This window comes from Antrostomus carolinensis, unplaced genomic scaffold (genome assembly GCF_000700745.2).
Source record: "Antrostomus carolinensis isolate BGI_N321 unplaced genomic scaffold, ASM70074v2 scaffold52187, whole genome shotgun sequence".
NCBI classification, from domain to species: domain Eukaryota; kingdom Metazoa; phylum Chordata; class Aves; order Caprimulgiformes; family Caprimulgidae; genus Antrostomus; species Antrostomus carolinensis.
The window spans coordinates 66,275-84,220 of NW_010330529.1; the positions used below are offsets into that span (position 1 = coordinate 66,275).

At 39.5% G+C, this 17,946-nt stretch overlaps 1 protein-coding gene across 1 annotated transcript in view; it reads right to left on the bottom strand.

Annotated features, from left to right (window-relative positions):
- Positions 1–5,098, bottom strand: part of LOC104528803 (sodium-dependent noradrenaline transporter) — a 50,394-nt gene extending 45,296 nt beyond the window's left edge. The window contains exons 1-3 of the mRNA XM_010172924.2: positions 5,000–5,098; positions 2,642–2,708; positions 1,720–1,851 (exon numbers count right to left, since the gene is read on the bottom strand). Coding sequence (XP_010171226.2) covers positions 1,720–1,851; positions 2,642–2,708; positions 5,000–5,098 — 298 coding nt within the window. The remainder of the gene's footprint in view (positions 1–1,719; positions 1,852–2,641; positions 2,709–4,999) is intronic.
- Between the last annotated feature and the right edge of the window lie 12,848 nt (positions 5,099–17,946).

Below are 17,946 nucleotides of genomic sequence, written 5' to 3' on the forward strand. Positions count from 1 at the left end.
TAATACTATATTGCTGCTCATTTAGAGAATCTGCTATAAATTTGTGTAGACTGTGCACTTTTCATTTGCGTGAGAGATTTGAGTTACTCCAGAACCAACTCAAAAGCATTATGAGTTTAGCAGGAAAAATGTGTTTGTATGTTATCAGAAGATTGGGTCAAAACTTTAAAAGCACTGAGTTTATACAAGTGCTGAAATGCAAATATAACTCAATGCTCATTACTTTTTGAGAATCAAATAAATTACACTATTCTATATCCTAGTAATAAGAACACTTTAAAATCAACAGTAATATATGTTTAATCCACCTTGAAAATGTCAGCTTAAAAACATAGCTGGAATGTCAACAAGACTATAAATGAAATAAGCTCCATTTTCCTTTCTTGTCATCTTTGCAATCCTAACAGCTAGGGCACAGTGCTATTGACTCAGAAACTTTGAGATCCTTATGGTCTAATTTTGGCAGTTAGGTTTTCAAAATCCTCATTGCCATCCAAAGGTATTCACTGATACCAGCAGGAAAATTTTTGATTGTGCAAGATTCCTGGGTGTTGGATTTATTAGAAGGGCTAGGTGAAATGTGAAATCGTTTCAGAAATTTGGGGCACATATTTTACTAGCTCAGTTATTTATCTTTTATTAGATCAATAATTTTGCTGTAAGTTTTGGGTTTGATAAGACAAAAACCCTGCAGTTTTCTTATTCTGCGGCACGAACCTCCTTGAAGAGGAAAGCTATATTTTGAGAAAGACAACTAACATTTACTCAGTGTAACCTATATCCAAGCACCGGATCCACCAAGTTTGGATTGCTGTTGTTAAGCTCTTCAGCTTTTGTCTGTCATGGGATGAACATGATCTGAATTTTAAGCTTCTAAGATCAGCTGAGCTTGAGTGGTTTCATTTCAGATAGCTCTGTGTTGAAAAGCTTTTACATAAGATTTTGGATATAACCTGATATAGATGTAGGGGAACTCAATCTTTGCTGGTAAGCAATGTGTAAGGAAATTCTTGAGGCTCCTTAAGAAATACTTGTTTCATGTACAGAAAGCATATGGCTTCTTTCACTCGGGGAGATCCCTGTATCCCTGATGAGCATCCAAACAGCTAACCTTGGCTATTTCTTCCTTGCAGAATGACTGCAACTCAGTGCACAAGCCAACACTCCTCAGCCTTTTATTCAGAGATGCTGGAGAGTTAATCCTAGTGAAAAACACTCAATAATAATAATGCTCAGGTTTTATTAAGTGCTTCTCATCGCTAGATTTGAAAACCACTTTACAAAGTCTATCAGGATCATTGCTCCCACTTCACAGACAGGAAAGCTAAGGTATGTTAGTCACTGGGGGGGAAAGGGGCTAAAGTGACCTGGCTGGGTGATGGTATTTCTAAGTGTTTGCATTGCCAGCCTCTCCCTCCATCTCGAGCTACCCAGTTCCTCCCACCCCGCAGCAGGCAGGGAAAGGGAAGGCAGGGCTGAGCTGCCTGTGCTCTTTGCTCTCCAGTGTGCTCCTCAGCAATAACCCTGAACACGATTTCTGTGGCTCTTCCCATTTTGTGCTCCACCTGTGATAACAAAAAGGCTTCTGACTTGAAGAGTTGGGGAAAGGTCAGCAAATATCATGCTGTCTGTGGAAAAATGAGAGACCTTTACTTTGTTTGTGCTCACAAGTGTGTGGCACCCTCATGGTGCTATTTGAGTGAGCAGAGGGACACTTACCTTTGAAAACTGGACAGATTTTCCACACAGTGGCAGCCCCTTCTCGGTTATACTGTCCCAGTGCTAATTCCATATAGAACAGGGGCATTCCAGCAATGATTAGGAAGAGGATATAGGGAATAAGAAAAGCACCTGGAAAGAGAAGAATTAGGCATTGTAGTCTTAATTGTTTTGGTTACATTTTGCTTTCTCTATTGCTTACTTTTACTGGCTAAAACAAAGCCACTGCCTTTGGGAGGTAGAAAGGAAATATCAGGGAGGAAGAACCCATGTTTTCTTGTCCCTTTCCTACATTTTTTTTTAAGGTCTTAGAGGCAGAATCTCTGAAAAAAATCTGTAGAACATAGCTCCTATTTCCCCCTAATGTTTCCCCTCTGCTCTCTGGCTTCAAAGGGAAAAAAAATGTATGCCTGAAAATTAATCCCTAACTGAACAAGAAATGACCTGAGCACATTTGCAGATCTAAAAGGGAAAGGGACTGAGAAAAGTGTTGGGGGATTTTTTTCAGTGTAGGATGTTCAAAAGGGAGCACGGGGACCAGCAACAGAGGGGGAAAAAAAATGTCATGCAAGTTCCTGTAAGTGCAGTTTAAATCATACTGTGTAAGGTGCCTGCAGGAACCTCTGGCTCCAAAATTAATCACTACTCATCAGTCATATGGAATTTGGGCTACCATGGCATATTTTGGTTTTTGCTATAATAAATTCCCTTATTCTTACGAAATGTGTTAGACAATACACCCCTGCTCCAACCTAGTAATATTAATTATCACTAATGTGAAGTGTGTATTAGGACTGGTCTGGTTTCACTGCTGGGCTCAAGTACAGCATCTTCCTATTGCAGCAGGACAGTGCTGAGGCTGCTTGTGCCTTCCCAGAACACATCACTTTACTTGATCAAGGATTCTCCTGTGAGTTCATACCACAGAAACTGTCATCTATAGAAAAATCCTGATGTGTGAGGGCTACTATCGTAAAAAGTATTGCCAACTGAAATCCAAAAGGATTATCAAATGTAGAAACTATCTGGAAATTTCTTAGCTATTTTATATGATGCAGATCACAGAAAGAAGACTCCTCCAGCACATGGCTACATATGACTTTAGAAAACAGTTATAGTTGGTGTCATGTTTAATAACTGGATGCTCTGTCAGTCGTCTGCTTTGTGGTACCTGTAAAGTGCAGTGGTGGGTTTTTTTTGTTGGTTTTTTGTTGTTTTTTTTTTTTTTTTAATGCATAGCCTACTTGGTCCAGAACAGTTCAATTCATGTAAAATTTGTCTGTATGAAAAATGATTAGATTGTTTTGATAAATAAGGAGCTGACAGAGTAACTACATATCCTGAATAACTAACTGTGTAATAGCAGTTACATATGAAGAAGAAGCTAGATAGTGGAAACTACGGTTAAATTGTTCAGCAAAAGAAAAAAGAAAAGCAGCAGCAGTAGCTGTCTATTTCTGTGAATAGCAAGAAGTAAGAACTTTTGGCAACCTTTAAAATCTGCTGTACTGGTTTAGTAATTTGAAAAGGAAGTAAGTTTGCAATGGTTCTAAATACATAAACTTACAGAAGGTATAAAAGTAAAAAAGCTAAAAGCATGACTGTAGCTATATAAAACAAGCCAGTAAGAAGAATGAATTCCATATTTTAAAAGTACTTCTTAAACTGCTGTCATGCTTTTAAAATTCTGAGTTGTTGCTCCTTTACCTTTTATGTTTGCATTTCACAGATATTATTAGTGTGCACTGCCTAGCATGGCTATTCAGAGAGGGAATTTTGAGTATATACTGGAGGATAAGAATAGAAAACTAAAATGTTCTCTTAGTCATACCACAAATCTTCTAAAATTAATATGCTCTAACATAATGATAAAGACAACGTATTTGGCATTTAGTCAGAAGTTCAGGCATTTGAAAGTTGAAATCTTGCAGTGAAATAGAGACAAGGTATATCAACAGAAATAAAGAATAGCTTAAAGCTTTGAGAATATACCCTAAAAGCTGAAATATATTGGTTGTATCACTCTGGGAGCAAGAATCTTCTTATTCACGGTGTTTATATGGAGCGTAGTGTGAGTGCCACCTACACTGACATAAACTACTATAGTACCAGTGATACATGTTTTAATAATATTTCAGTGTTGTTCATAAGCTGCTTTCTCAATTGTCATGTTGAGCTGTCATACATTTGAAAATTGCAGAGAAAAACTATTTGTATTCAGCAAATACTTGGTACCCTGCAGTTCTGAGCTCTGTTCAGTGTTCAAACATACCCAGCTAAATCAATCTGGGATACTACATATTGCTTGTCACTATATCTGGTATCTAGAAAAAATATTTTAGGTGGTTTTACTGTCAGATTTCTCCCAAGTGACAGCCTTTGAAGTGCCACACTTGTCTTGTTTCGCCAGTATCACAGCGTGTGGAGCTGACTCACAAACCCAGCTTGTATTTGGGAGGTGTGGAGTTTGCGCAGGGTGCTCTTTGATTAATGGCAAAAGACTGGAAAATATGATGCCACAAATTGAACAGGGAAATCTGTGTTTGAGAAGATGAATCCTGGAGATGTGTAGTGGACATAACAAGTGAAAAGCTAGTTTCTAGGGATGACTAATACCATGATGAGTTGTGAAGCATACTGCACTTAGGCATACTTGCTTAAGCGTCATCGATTTGGCTGCGAGTCATTCCAGGCTTTAGTTAAAGGAGGTTTCTTTCTTTTTTGCCCTCCCCCGCCATGCCCCCGCAAGGGATTAATAAGGTGTGGTGTAATTTTCAGCAAAGAGCAGTTACCCAGTATGGCAGGGTTTCATAGCTGGATTACTTTTCAGGTAACTAAATGATTGAAGTGTTTTGAAATTGAGATAAATATCAAAGTAAGGGTGCTTAGTCACATTAAGTTCGCTTAATGTTTTGGAGACTTCTGGAAACTTCTTGTTTAGCAGCTTCTGATTAGGTAAAAAAATACCAAAAAGTCAGGTATTTTGTAAATATTATGATATTTGCTCTTCTCTTCCTACCCAATATCCAGAATCAAACTTTATGGTGTTCACTGAACTGTTTCTGAGATCATGGGCACTTCAGAGAAAAATAAATGATGGTCAAAGTATCATTCAAATTGCTGCAAACTCGAATGGTGAACAAATACTTATAAATAGCACATGTCATAGATGATCACCCTCACTCTGTGATTGCACAGGGGCTCCAGCATAGCACTGGTTTGTGTGCAGTATCATGTGAACAAGAGGTGATGTTTGGAAGGAGACCTCATACTGTCCTACCTGTGTGTGATTGTAACATTCTGTGGGCCAGGGAGGAGGCAAACTGGCTTGCTGCTGGGCCTCTTGCTTTAGGTCCACTGGTGTGAATTTGAGCGTCATACTGGACTCCTCTGAAGGAGCAGCCTTGCTGTTAATGCCTCCCTGGTCTATCAAGTCAAAATGTGTTAGGTAGAGTGACATGATGCCAGCTGTGATACTCCTGCCTGTGCCACTGGCCACAGAAACTGCTGGGCTTTAATTGCATGAACCCAAGGGGCCAGTCAGATTTGTACAGCTGAACTCTTCGGGAGCACAGAGTCTGGCTAACACTTCAGGCTAGCTTGCCAAGATCTACCTACCTCAGAGAGCTGAGGGAATGCAATCTGTGGGATTGCTGCATGGGCTGTAATGTACTGATAGCACTCCAGGGGATTCTGCTCTCTCGCTGTGTGGTGGGATGGGGTTGAGCACACAGCTGCATCCCACAAGGCTATACTGGTCTCAGCAATCCCTAATGGTTCCTAATTTCCCTTCACAGCTAAAAATCTGGAGTAATTAACATCTGTAATACAGCCCTAGTGTAAGAGCTGTACTTGACTTGCTACTGAGTCACAGGCAGCTGAAAAGCCACAGGTTGGCCTTGGACTGGTGCAGATTGCTGCATCTCGCTGGTAACAGATTTTGAGATCCATACACATCCCTCAAGGTACCAGGGTACACATGGAGTTGACAGCCATGTGTTTTATGTGAATCCAGATTAGGTCAAACCCACAGCTTCTACAAGAACCATCTTTGTGAAACTTCAAGTGGAAACTTACACAAAACGTTTTTGTTTTTGTTTTTTTAAACTATTACATTTAGTTAATGCAGGACAAAATACAAGACAGGCTTTGCTCTCCTGTGTTCAGTGCCAAAACAACTTTTTAATTTTGGCATAAGAAGAATTCATGCAAAGGGTGTTTCCTCCCTTTGTTCTTCAGCATTCATAGCATCCTAGAGGGTGGGAAGCAAAGAGGAAAATACCTCCTGTCAGTCCTACAAGGAGGTCTCGTCTCACTTTTAAATGCCAGAAACAAAGCAGCACTGATTTAGTAATGACTGAAAAAAAGATCATTTAAACAGCTGCTATTATCTTAAAAGGATTTGTTGATGCACTGAGAAGCAGCCCAGGGCAAGGGGAGTTGAAACAACTTTGAACTATTTGTGCTGGGTAGCCTTCTGTGTTTGTTACCATGGTTATTCTAGTCAAAATGTTAACTGGCAGGGATGTCAGCTAAAACAACAAACTTGGAGCAAATATTGCAGTATATTTTCAGATAGGAGTGTTTCCAGTCTTTATGCAGGAAGAGTCTAAACCCAAAGATCTCCCAATTGGTGAATTGAAATACAAACTAATCTCTGTATCTGATCAACACTGCTTGTTTTTTTTCATACAGAATAAATAGTGCTTCAAACAATAGCAGCAAACAGTTGATAGAATGCAGTATGTTTGCTCAGATAATGAGGAAAATGGGTGGAAACTCTAATCTGTGCAGACTCTTGTGAATAAAAAAGGAAATCCTTGGTGCAGAGATCTTGAAATCTAGATTGTACAAGATCACTATAGGTAGAAAAACTAGGTAACTGGAAAGATAGGCATTTCTTAGTACATGAGTGTGAGTTCTGGCTCTTCAGCAGACAAGCTGCCAGTTGGCTTGCGCAGCCACCAAGGGCATCTCTGAAGGATCTGGAGGCTGCTGCTGACTCCTGGGAGGAAGGGGGGAAAGGGCAGACCTAAGGCTTTACTGACCAGAGAATTAAGAGCAATAAGTGTTTGTGTGGTACTGCTAAGAGAAGTCAGAGATGCAAAGGAGCATGATGTAACCTCAGTGTCAGAGCCAAGATGATGATCTTAACAGCAGCTGTATGATGATGTTGAGCCCAGCCAGCAATAGATTATAGTAGTAAAAAATAACATTTTTCTGCAAAACAGATCACATGACTTGCTATAAAAACTTCAGCAGCACTTTGCACATATAAAATCCTCCAAGTATGCCATAAAACTTTCCAAGTATGCAACCTTTTTTATGGAAAGTATTTCTGAATCATAAAACCAGTGGAGCTATACCATCGTGAGTGACATGTTTCTTTTGAAGCCCTTATATTTAGCTATTCCCTCTAACAAACTGTTGCTAGATTTGAACCTATTTATATTTCTACTCTCAATTTGAGCTCAGAGCCTTCAGTTTTTCCAGAATACAGATTTTAATAGTGTTCCTTTCACTCAAAAGAAAGTGAAGACAAATAGTTTCCATAAATGTTTCAATGCTGTCCATGGGCTGATGCCAACTGAAGCCTGCGTTTTTTGTCTTGAGCTGTTAACCTGCTGCTGCCTTGAAATCACTTGAAGTGACTTGAAGTGCAGTGTATTTATAAGCTGATCACTGGGTTGTAACAGAAAGGGTTACCCAAGCCTTTCCATGCAAACCCAGTCATCTCTTTGACTTTTTGTTACAAGAGTAATGAGCTAAAGAAACCCATTAGTAGCTATTTTGAACAAATTAATGAGAGTTAAATATACCCAGCCACTCAGAGCAGCATGATTCATTCATAAATAACACCCAAGTCATTGGCTAAAGTCCTATTTACATAAATTAATGAAATGCTCACATTTCCAACAGTATGTAGTTTAAAGATAATCACAGGAACTTAAAAGAATGGAACCCTGGCCTAAGGCACTGGGTTTGAGAGAATATAAATCAGATTGGTCTGAGATGGCCAGTGTGGCAGTGGGAGCTCTGCAGCTTTGCGGGGGGTTCCTGCTGCTGACCTTCACAACACTCTCAGTGCTGCTAGCTTAGGAAACAGCCATTCCTGTCTTCTGCCATGAGTGTGACTATAGAAAGTGCAAAAATCCGCTTTACAAGGTTGCAGCGATCGATTTTGGTTTTACATCATGCCTCCTTATAGCAGAGTTACTATTGGAGTTGGCCCCCTTGTTTCTAAATAAATGACTTGGCATCAAGGTGAGTTTTGACAGTTTTTTGGTATGTAAATAACTGGGAGTTTATAACAATGTGAAGGTCTAGCTCCTAACATTCCTGCCCAAATCCATCTTGTTGATTTTGTGCCTTTTTCCTTTTTAACTACCTGGCTAGTTTAAACAAGATATGAGAGAGTAAGTGAGCTGGAATGCGGAGCCAGCTTGTAGACTGTTTTGTTATGTGATTTATGAAATCCCTCTTGCTAACCTTCAATAAGACAGGGTTGGTAGGAGTGGTAGTATCCTTTCCTGGAACAGCTAACGCTGTTGGGAACAAAATGACAAGCTTTCTAGTTCACAAGCCCTTCAGAAGGTGCAGGTCAGGAGAAGTGTGTAGTAGTGGACCACCGGATCAGTGTGCAGGTGGCTAGCTGGAGAACACTGCTGCTTCACTATAGACATGATTGGAAGCTGAAGAGATGATAAATTAAGAGGAAGAAATACCATTCTATCCTTTCATTAAAGGAGTGTTCTATTGGTGTTTTTTTCCTCAAGGGGTGACACGAGGATATATTCACCCGCAATTGAATATCAACAAAGCTACCTGTGTAAGGTGTAGGCTGTGCTTGAGATGTACAAAATCAAAGCATCTGTCAAAATGTACCCTGATTTATTGGTGGCAGAACACCCATGGCTAAAAATATTTTTGAATGAAGACAACAGAATCTATTTGCTGTAAGCTTGTGGATCGAGGTCAGCAGGTTTTGCTGGATTCCAGCACTAGAAAATCCATAATAACATAACTTTGTTGTAAATTTTCCTTGAAATGTGTGTACTGAAAAATTATTTTCTGTGATGTACAGAATACAGTCATGTACATGAAAGGAAATACTACTTCATCAGCTTCAGCTGTCCCTTAAGTGCAGGGAAATCCTTGCTTGGTGCCAGGGAGATTTTGGCAACTACAGTTTTCCTTCGGTTCAGAGATAGACTGTTAGTCATAGTTTTGTCTCCCTTCTCAGAGAACTTGTATGTGTGTTTGTGTTTGTTTTATCTCACTCAGCTGTAAACGAAAATGAATGTTTTCAAAATTCATGGATCCATCTGATTTTGATGCCAGGAAGGATTGTTAGATACTTTGATCTAACTTCCTGTCTAACATAAACCAGAGTTTCAGAGAGAAGAAACATACACTCCTGATTTTAAGGTCTTTTGCTTTTTTTTTTTTTTTGGTAGTTTATTTCATAGGTTAATAACTTTGGTGTTACAAAAAAATAATTTTAAACCCCCCATTATTTCTAATTTGAATATATTGGACATTTGATTGTGGCAGTGCTTTCCCTGATAAATTAAAATACCTTTCAATACTTTCTGTTTCCCTCCTGTGACAATGCGTAAGCACTGCAATCAAGTGTTTCAGCCTTCTTTTTATAATCTGAAGAGGCTGAGTGAATTGCAGTGTAATAGCAATTCCTGCTTTGCTGTCTAAAATCCCCACCTTACAGGGATTTCTTGGTGTAGCAGGTTTATATATTGGCAGGTTGAAGAGTTATGTGGGCATTTTTTGTACCCACATTAAGTTCTGGTGCCCACTTTGTGAGCTACACATTTGATCCTTCGGGCATGCTGAGTTTGTATCCCTGAGATGTTCCTCCTTACTAGGAAGGAGTTTGGGATGAAACCTCTAGATTTCAGCCCCTCATTTAGGCAGTGTTAGTCCTTGCTTTGGTCCTTCTGCTCTTTCTAACATTCTCAGGATTGCCCTCATGAGAGCTGCTCGCTGTGGTGTATATTGTAGAGGGTGTACACGGGGAGAGTCACCTCCCAGTTATGCCACCTGCGCCGGGTGCCTCATAAGTTGTGATATGACTGCCCTGGCAGAGCTAATCAGAGGTACAGTAGTAGCTAATGCACACAGTGACACAAGGCATGGTAAGTGGGCTTTGTTCTGTAGGTGTAACTGCAATTTCTGGTTCGCAGCACAACCTTGGATGGAGGGTGTTTCTCTTAGACTGCTTTTCTTTTGCAGGTTGTCAAAATAAAAAACAGCCCCAAAGTTAGGCACCCTCTGGAGAGGATGCAGTACCCATTTTAGGCAGCATCAGATTCATAACTGTGCCAGGGTAAAAAAAAGTGCTTAAGACATCTTAAATCAGCTCTAGACAAGTGCAAGCAGCTTTCAAGAGGATTAATGTACAAACCAATAGGAGGTAAATGCCTTGAAATTCTGCTAGAGAAGAATCAAGTATAAACACTCTGAGGTACACTTAAAACTTGCCTTACCATTTAGTGATTAATCCAATCTTAAGTTGTAACTCCAATTTTTGGAGTCAATGATCAAAGCAAAATATTCCTTTTCCTTCCAGGCTTTATTAGAGATTGATTTGTAATAGTGTAATACTTTCTGTACTATCTTAATCTTTGCAAACTTTTGCATGACAGAATCCTCTAAATTTCTACTGTCAATAAAGGGTTATGTTCTGTGACAGAAGTATGAGATAGTTATACATTCATACCTGTAAGAATTCTAGTCAATCTAACCTTTACTCTCAGTCATTATAAATGAGAACATTCAGGATGAATGTTCTTTCTGATGCTCCTAAAGGAAGCAGAATAACTCTACTGTAAACTACATATAATGCATGTTTATACAGAGCTTTAAAGTAGAAGGCAAAGTTACGTACATTACAAAGCCATTCTCCATGTTTTATTAAAACCCACTTATGTTTTCTGTCAACAGCACTGGGAAGTATTCTTTAGGTACAGTTTTCTGCTCTATCTATATTTCTTAGACATGCTGTATAAACTACAAAGTACAGATTTCACACATATTGTGAAATGGATAGTATGCTATCTAGCCATAAAGAATATCTTCTTATGTAAGACAAAAGTTGCATCAATTTAATTTATTTGTAAACTTTTATGGCCATGTCTGGTGCTGTTAGCAGTGATTTTGGTACCATTACAGTGCTGGCTACTACTGCACAACTGCCTAGAACAATGCCAACCTCTATACCCTTATCAAAGATTATAGTTGCTATTTGATTGTGCTAAAATGTTGGAAGGCCTGGGCAAGGGTAGCTTCCAAATGGCTGTGGCTTCTTCACTTTGCACCTTTCTGTTAGCACTGAACACAAGAATTCCACAAAAACTGTCACAGCATTCTTCTTGGAAAATCTTGCCATTTGGAAAAAAATCTGTATTTGGTCTAGGGTGGTGCTTGGTAATACTCTGTATGCAATGCAGAGCCATCAGGTCTCTGAGAATTTGGGCATTGTAGGCACACAGGAAAACTTTTCAGTAGCAACCCTGCAACTGGAGGACTGTGAGAACTACTTCTCTTGACGTTCCTTTGCTCCATAGGGAAACTGAGTCTCACCTAGGCCACCATGAAACCACAACAGTGCTGCATCAATCTAGCTGTACTGGCTAGCAACACCTTTCCTTCCTTTGCCCAAGGAAGTTGTAGATGCCTCCTCCCTGGAAGTGTTGAAGGCCAGGCTGGATGAGGCTTTGAGCAACCTGGTCTAGTGGAAGGTGTCCCTGCTGATGGCAGGGGGTTTGGAACTGGATGAGCTTTAAGGTCCCTTCCAATCCTAACCATTCTATGATTTTCTGTCTCTATGCTGTCCCTTTTCTGTGGGAATTAATCAGACAAAAGTTTGTATTTAAGTCTGAACCCTGAGCTTTATGTTTGTTCTTATTTAGTGGGCTATTTTCCTAATAGGCTTCAAGCAAGGAAGTGAATTTTCCCCTCAGTTCAAGCTGTCCGGTACATACTTGATCACTGCCATTCTGCACAGGGCCTCCGAGCTCGACATGCCATAGAAGAATGTGAAAATGACCTCAGGGCCCATCACAGCTCACTGCCAAGGTGAAGCAGAAGCCTAGTAACAGTTTGAAGCAAAATCCTTCTTGTTTCATCACAGTGCAGAGTTTTGCTAGGGCAGGTTTTGGAGCAGTTTTGTTCACTGATTACTCAGACTTTGTGATAAATCAGTGTGGTTGAGCTTGGTGTTTTCAGTGTGTCACACAGCTTTTTTATATATATATTTATTTCTAAACAGCTTTTAAACACGTAACAGCTCCTGACTGTAAAACAGTATTTAGAAGGAAAAATGTAGGTGATCTTGAAGACCTCCAAAACTTTTAATTAAGGGTTAGTGATAGTGATTTTGTCATCAGCCTCTACATCCATCAATGAAGGATTAACATGCAATTTAGGAATAGGCTGGTGACTGTTTTCTGTCACGTTCTTCTAGGGAAGAGTTAAGGACGAGAGAGTAACTGATGCTAGCTATATTCTCACAACTGCCAGCTGCAAAAGTTCAAAAACCATGGGTTAGACCCCAGAGTAATTTAAGATGTAAGATCTTCTAGTCCAATCCTTTTATTTGCATGTTGGCTTTTAGTCTTGTACTTACTTTGTATTTTCCCAGCTTTTCTCTTTAGCCAGGAGAGCTAGAAAGACATTCTGGCCTAATCATTTGTCTCTATGAAACTGTGAGAGTAAAAACCACTTCTTAAAATAGTACTGTCTTTTATTGCTTGAGCCTACACAGGAGAATGCTGAGGTCATAGTCTAACCCTCATAGAGTAAATTCATTTTTTATAATAATGTCATTTTGCTTACTAGGTAAAGTACTGAGCTATTGCACTGAGTGAAGATCAGTTATTAGTCAGTGGAAGTCTTCTATATCAGTTTAGTCTGAAGAGTTTTTTATTACTTTATTCTATTTTTTTCTTCTCACATAATTCTTAGTCTGGAAATTCTGTCTGCTTAGGAGTCCTTAAGAGAGAGAGACGTCTGTTATTTGGGTTGAAATCCTGGCTCTGGTGACGTCAATGGAAAAAAAACACCCATTGACTTCAGCTGGGTCAGGATTTCTCCCTTGTGGTTTATGAATCTATTGATTTTAACTAAAGCTGTAGAGCCATATATAAATGAGAAAAAACTGAAGAAAAAGAGCAAACAATCAAATTCTTCCCCAAAACAAAATCCTGGAGTGTCTCTGGTCTCACCATTACCTGCCTCATGATCTCACTGACACTTCTGCATTCCTCTTTAGAGGAAAGACAAAAGCACCTCACAGCACAAGCTATTCCTGAGTTTTATGATAAATCTTATGTATAAGGTGCCTATGTACAGCTCTAATCACCCCTCAGTTGGGCCTATGAGCTTTTAGACTTTCTTCTGGCGTCAGTCTCATGGGACATCAGTAGACAGATGCAGTCCTTGCATGCTGATGGAGAGTCATGTAGCAAAGATACTTTTGAGTAGCTTCTAAGCTGTAGACTTGGTGTTTTGATAACACTTGGCCATGAACTTTCTAATACCATAGTTAGTCCAATATACTTAATTGTTCTTGCTCACTGAAACTCTTTGCTTTCTGTTACTGGTGTTGTGAAAGAATGATGCTTCTGCCAAGAAGGCAAGGCACTGAGAGCTGCTGCAAGGCGAGGGTTACATTAACATTGAAGAAGAAAAGGAAAAAAACCCCAACCAAGCACCAAGCATGGCTCTTTATTGTAGAATGGCAGTGAAAGTCTGTGTAGAGCTTTTTGGTTTTCCAAAGGTAAATCTTTTGAGAGGACTGCAGATAACAACCTCCTAAAATTAGTATTTGAAGAATTATCTCCTGTTTCATTCATTGGGAGAAGAGACCATATGTCCGTTTTAATGTTGCACTCATTTAAAAACTGGTGTATTCAGGGGCTAACATCTTGTTAGCAATGGATTGTCTTCTTGCTGTTGTTGTGGCCATGCCGACAAGTGAGCTCCTTGATGTGAATTGGCTGTCACTGAAAGCTGCCACTCCTATAATGTCCTAATAAATGAGATGAATCAGGAAATGCAAGAAAGGTCTGCTTGGGAACAATCATTGCTGTTACTGAGCAGCTCTGTATTTGAAAGTCATGAGCCATCCTGTTAGCTCCTCCAGTAATTCTTTTTTCTATAAGTGCAGTAGGTTGCTGTTACACTATCAGGTCAGGATCTACTAAGATCTATAAGGATCTACTGCTCCACCTTGTGGTCTGAAAAAAGTTTTCCGTTATTCTGCTCTTCAGAGTGGTGTGTCAGAAAGTCCAGCCTCGCCAGTTTTTTATTAAACTGGAATCTGACTGGAATCAGTATCATACTTTTCCTCGAGATACAGATCTCAAGGGTGACTAATGTGTTGTCACCTTTAGCATGCTTCACATGATAGACATTGCAAAAGGTGTTTGGTGACAGAAGAGAAAAGAAAGAGAAAAGTTAAATCAGTGAGGAGTGCTATTCAGTACGCCTAGTCCAGAAAGTGCAGAATAAATTATAAATAGCTATCAAAAAAGATACACAGTACTCAGCTGCTTTTTTCCGTACATACGCAAGGCCCATGGCAACAGCTTGTTTGTGTGGCCAGTGAGGCAATCGGGCTGTATTCTTCCATGCTGCCCGTGGGACAGAAAATCAGTGGCTTCCCACAGTTGTGCAGCCTTCAGTACAGATGAAAGCTGTGCAGTTACCCGGCCACAATCCCTCCTGTTCATCAGTGCCCCAAAAGCTCCTTCTCAAGCTAACAAGAGTGCTGCTATAGCAAGACGTGGCTTTTTACTCACTCTGTCACTAATTGCAGTGCTTGGAAATCATGCAATATTTTTCTCCAGCTCTGAAGTAAAGACTGGAAAGGAGGAATATTATTCTGCTGTTGAAATCACAACTTCTGAGTATTCACTTCAGTGGGGTGGGATCAAACTGGTACTGCTTTTCTGATGCTGCCTTTTTTCTAGGGAAGCAGCTTACAACAAAGCAGTCCAAGGAAGGCTTTATTACTTGTGTAGTCTAACACCACTGGTCTAGTTGTATTGGATCCTATTTTGGACACTTAAATTAGAGTATATCCTTAAACAATAGCCAAACAATAGCAACCAGTTAATACCTACATTAAGAGCACAGCTTCTGCAATCGTTTGTACTTTTGGAAGCAAGTGGTTGTGCTTCTAAAGCCTTAAAGAGCAGGAGCACTGGAAAAATTAGCATCCTCTCTAAAAACGCTTATTGTATAATAAGGGCAGCTTGTCTTACTGCATACCAGCAATCAGAATGCTACTCATAAAAAACATTTATGGACTGGGAAAATACAACTGCCTGTCCAATCCTGTCCAAGTTTTCTTTAGTAATATGTTATCACAGAATTCCGTGCACTGGGAAGTTGGAAGTGTGCTTTGGATGAATATGAGTGTAAAGAAGGACATAGCCAGACCTCCCTGCTGACAGTTTCTGTTTCTGAATGGTAGACCCTAGTTCTCAAAGTGAAGTTCTGTGCTGTCACCTTTGTCATGCTTCAGGAGAGAGATTGCAAAACTTGTTTAAATAGAGTATAGGGGAAAGGAGAAGGAAGAATGAAAATAAAACAAAAGATAGCTTTGATAAGTAGTTTAGAGGTTCTTTCCTATGGTCTTTGTGAAGAATAATGTCATAAAGCAAGGAACTTAACTGTTTCCCTTCCACTCCCTCCACCTCCTTTCCCCTTCTTTAGGGATTAAAGGTTTCAAAATCTGTATGGCTAAAATTAAGTGTGTTGAATCCATACAGAAGTTAAGATTCTGAATTATACTACAGTTGTCTCTACAGAATCTCCATGAGAACAGGGATTATTCAGCATTACTGGGGGCCTAGGCATTCTTGGTGCTGATTGCCTGAAGAATCTGATGTCCATCTTTAGGAAGTCAAGTTCTGAGTGTCAGTAAAGTCTTTCATTTTAAACCATTCTGACTTGGCACTAGTGCAGAAGAGCTACACAATTAGGATGAAATCTTGCCGGGAAAGGTTCAAGACTTAACTTGGAGGCAGGAAGGGGGAGGAAAGGGGAAGATTAAGTACTTGTAGTTGGAGGAAGGAATTATAGGTTGTCAAGACTTGGGTAATAAGCTACTAACATGGATCTTTTGTCTCCAAATGCCCTGAGGAAGGGAAACTGAAGATTTATAATCCGTGTGATGTTCCTGGAATATTTACGTACTTTTCATTGAAACTGGAGTAGGCCAGTGGAGTTGTCCTGAATACAACTTATTTCAACTTTAATAATTTCTTGTTGTCACATTCCAAGTCAAGAAGTCAAGAGTTAGTTGCAAACTAATCATTACACCTGTCTGTTTCAGTGCAAGATTCCCCCAAATCCATTATCGTGGGGTTTTATATTCTATATCATGGATATACACAGAGAGAATGGAAAGTACTAAAAGCAAGATAGTACTAAGAGATCTAGAACTGTAGTAAAAAGAGACTCCATTTAAATTTGTCTCTTGCCTCCTGAATTACAGTATTTTAATATAAATACATGGAAATTTTTTTGTTATGGTTTACAATTTTATAATAGTGAGGAGAGCAGTTAGGTACAACATAATCTAATAATTACAATGTATGCAAAAGCTGTGGAGTTTCCAGTGCAAACTGATATTACAGAGGTATATGACAGTTCTGAACTATTTAATCCATTGGTTAACCTGGGACAAAGGCTTTAGAACTGGGAGTTGCTGATGTGCTTCCCATTAGACAGCAAAAATGAAGGCATGAGCTATTTGATGTTGCTCCTCAGAACTGCTGAAAATTCTTTAAACCACTGTGTCCAATTTAATTCACAGCCAGAGGTTCAGTAATTTGTGGGCTGATTTTAATCATCATTTTCCTCACAGTGTATCTAAGCACTCGCTGAAGCTGTATGTTCCCTCTGACTTTATGTGTAGGTAGTTGTAATAGCATTTTGTTTCATATTGGTGTAAGCATGGGGAGAAAAGTATCTGTCTTGAAATAATATCTTTAGACTGCTGGAGCTGTATTCACATATTCACTGAACTGACAGACAGGTTTGTGACATTTTGCCAAAAGATGAAGGGCAAATTCTGCCCCAAAACCATGTAGACCATGTCTCAGCCTCCTTAGAGATATTTTGGTTTCTTCAGTAAAGAAGAGCTCTTGGCTGCTACACTCCTAAAATGGCCTTTCTATTTTCCATTGCTCCCAGCAAATTTAATAAAGAGCTTAGAAAGATGTTAGTGAGAAAACAGAGTAAAAACAGATGAAGCTTAAGTGCCTGCTATTTCAGCTTGAATGAGTATCCAAAACATGAGATCCTCAGCCAAACTATAAGACACTCCCATATCTCTTTTAATAGGTGTTAATATGAATGTAGAAGGCTTCCTAATGCGGCTTTCAGAATTTACTTGTCCAGGAGGGATATGTATCCTACTGGAATGGCTCTCTAGGGATACTTCAGTACTTGAATCTTGGCAGAATTGAGAAGGGCGTACAGAAATGAAGGCAGGGGCTGGAGGGGGAAGACCTTCAGCAGAGATTCTGAATTTCCAAACAACAGAATAAGTTTACTACTTAGTGTCTATTCTGCCTCTTACCTTAGAACAAAGTGCTTCTGAGTGGCAATCAAAATGTGTTCATTCAACATGCTTAGAAAGACTTATCTTCAGTCAGAACAGCTCATTTGGTTCACACCAGGTTTTTTATTGTTGTGGTAAAATGGTGAAGCAAAGGTAGAAAACCATTTTTGGTGATTGATTGGAGTACCCCTTAGATCAGTTCTGAATGCTTCCCCTCCATTAATCACAGGATGGTCCTCTTAAGGTGTAACCTCAAAATAAATACTATGAATCTTTGTCTTGAACCTTTCTATGGTTGTGTAGCTCTAGAACCTCTATAAAAATGTTAATCTAAGGGTTGCTGGAATTGTTCAGGGACAAATAACTTCTCCACTCGGCCAGGTATTTAGCTGGGGGTCCATGTAGTGTACCACTTGTACACTATTTCATGGTATCTTACCCCAGAGTCAGAAACTAGAATTTTAGAATGAATGAAAGATTTGGGTGAGAAAGATTCAGTTTTCCTTATCAACTATTCATAGTACTTCATATGTAGTAGGTGTATGGCATGGTATCTTATAACCCTGCAGACATCACAGTTCTGAAGATGTATTTTGCAAAGCCAACAAGACATGTAGAAGAGAGCAGGGAGT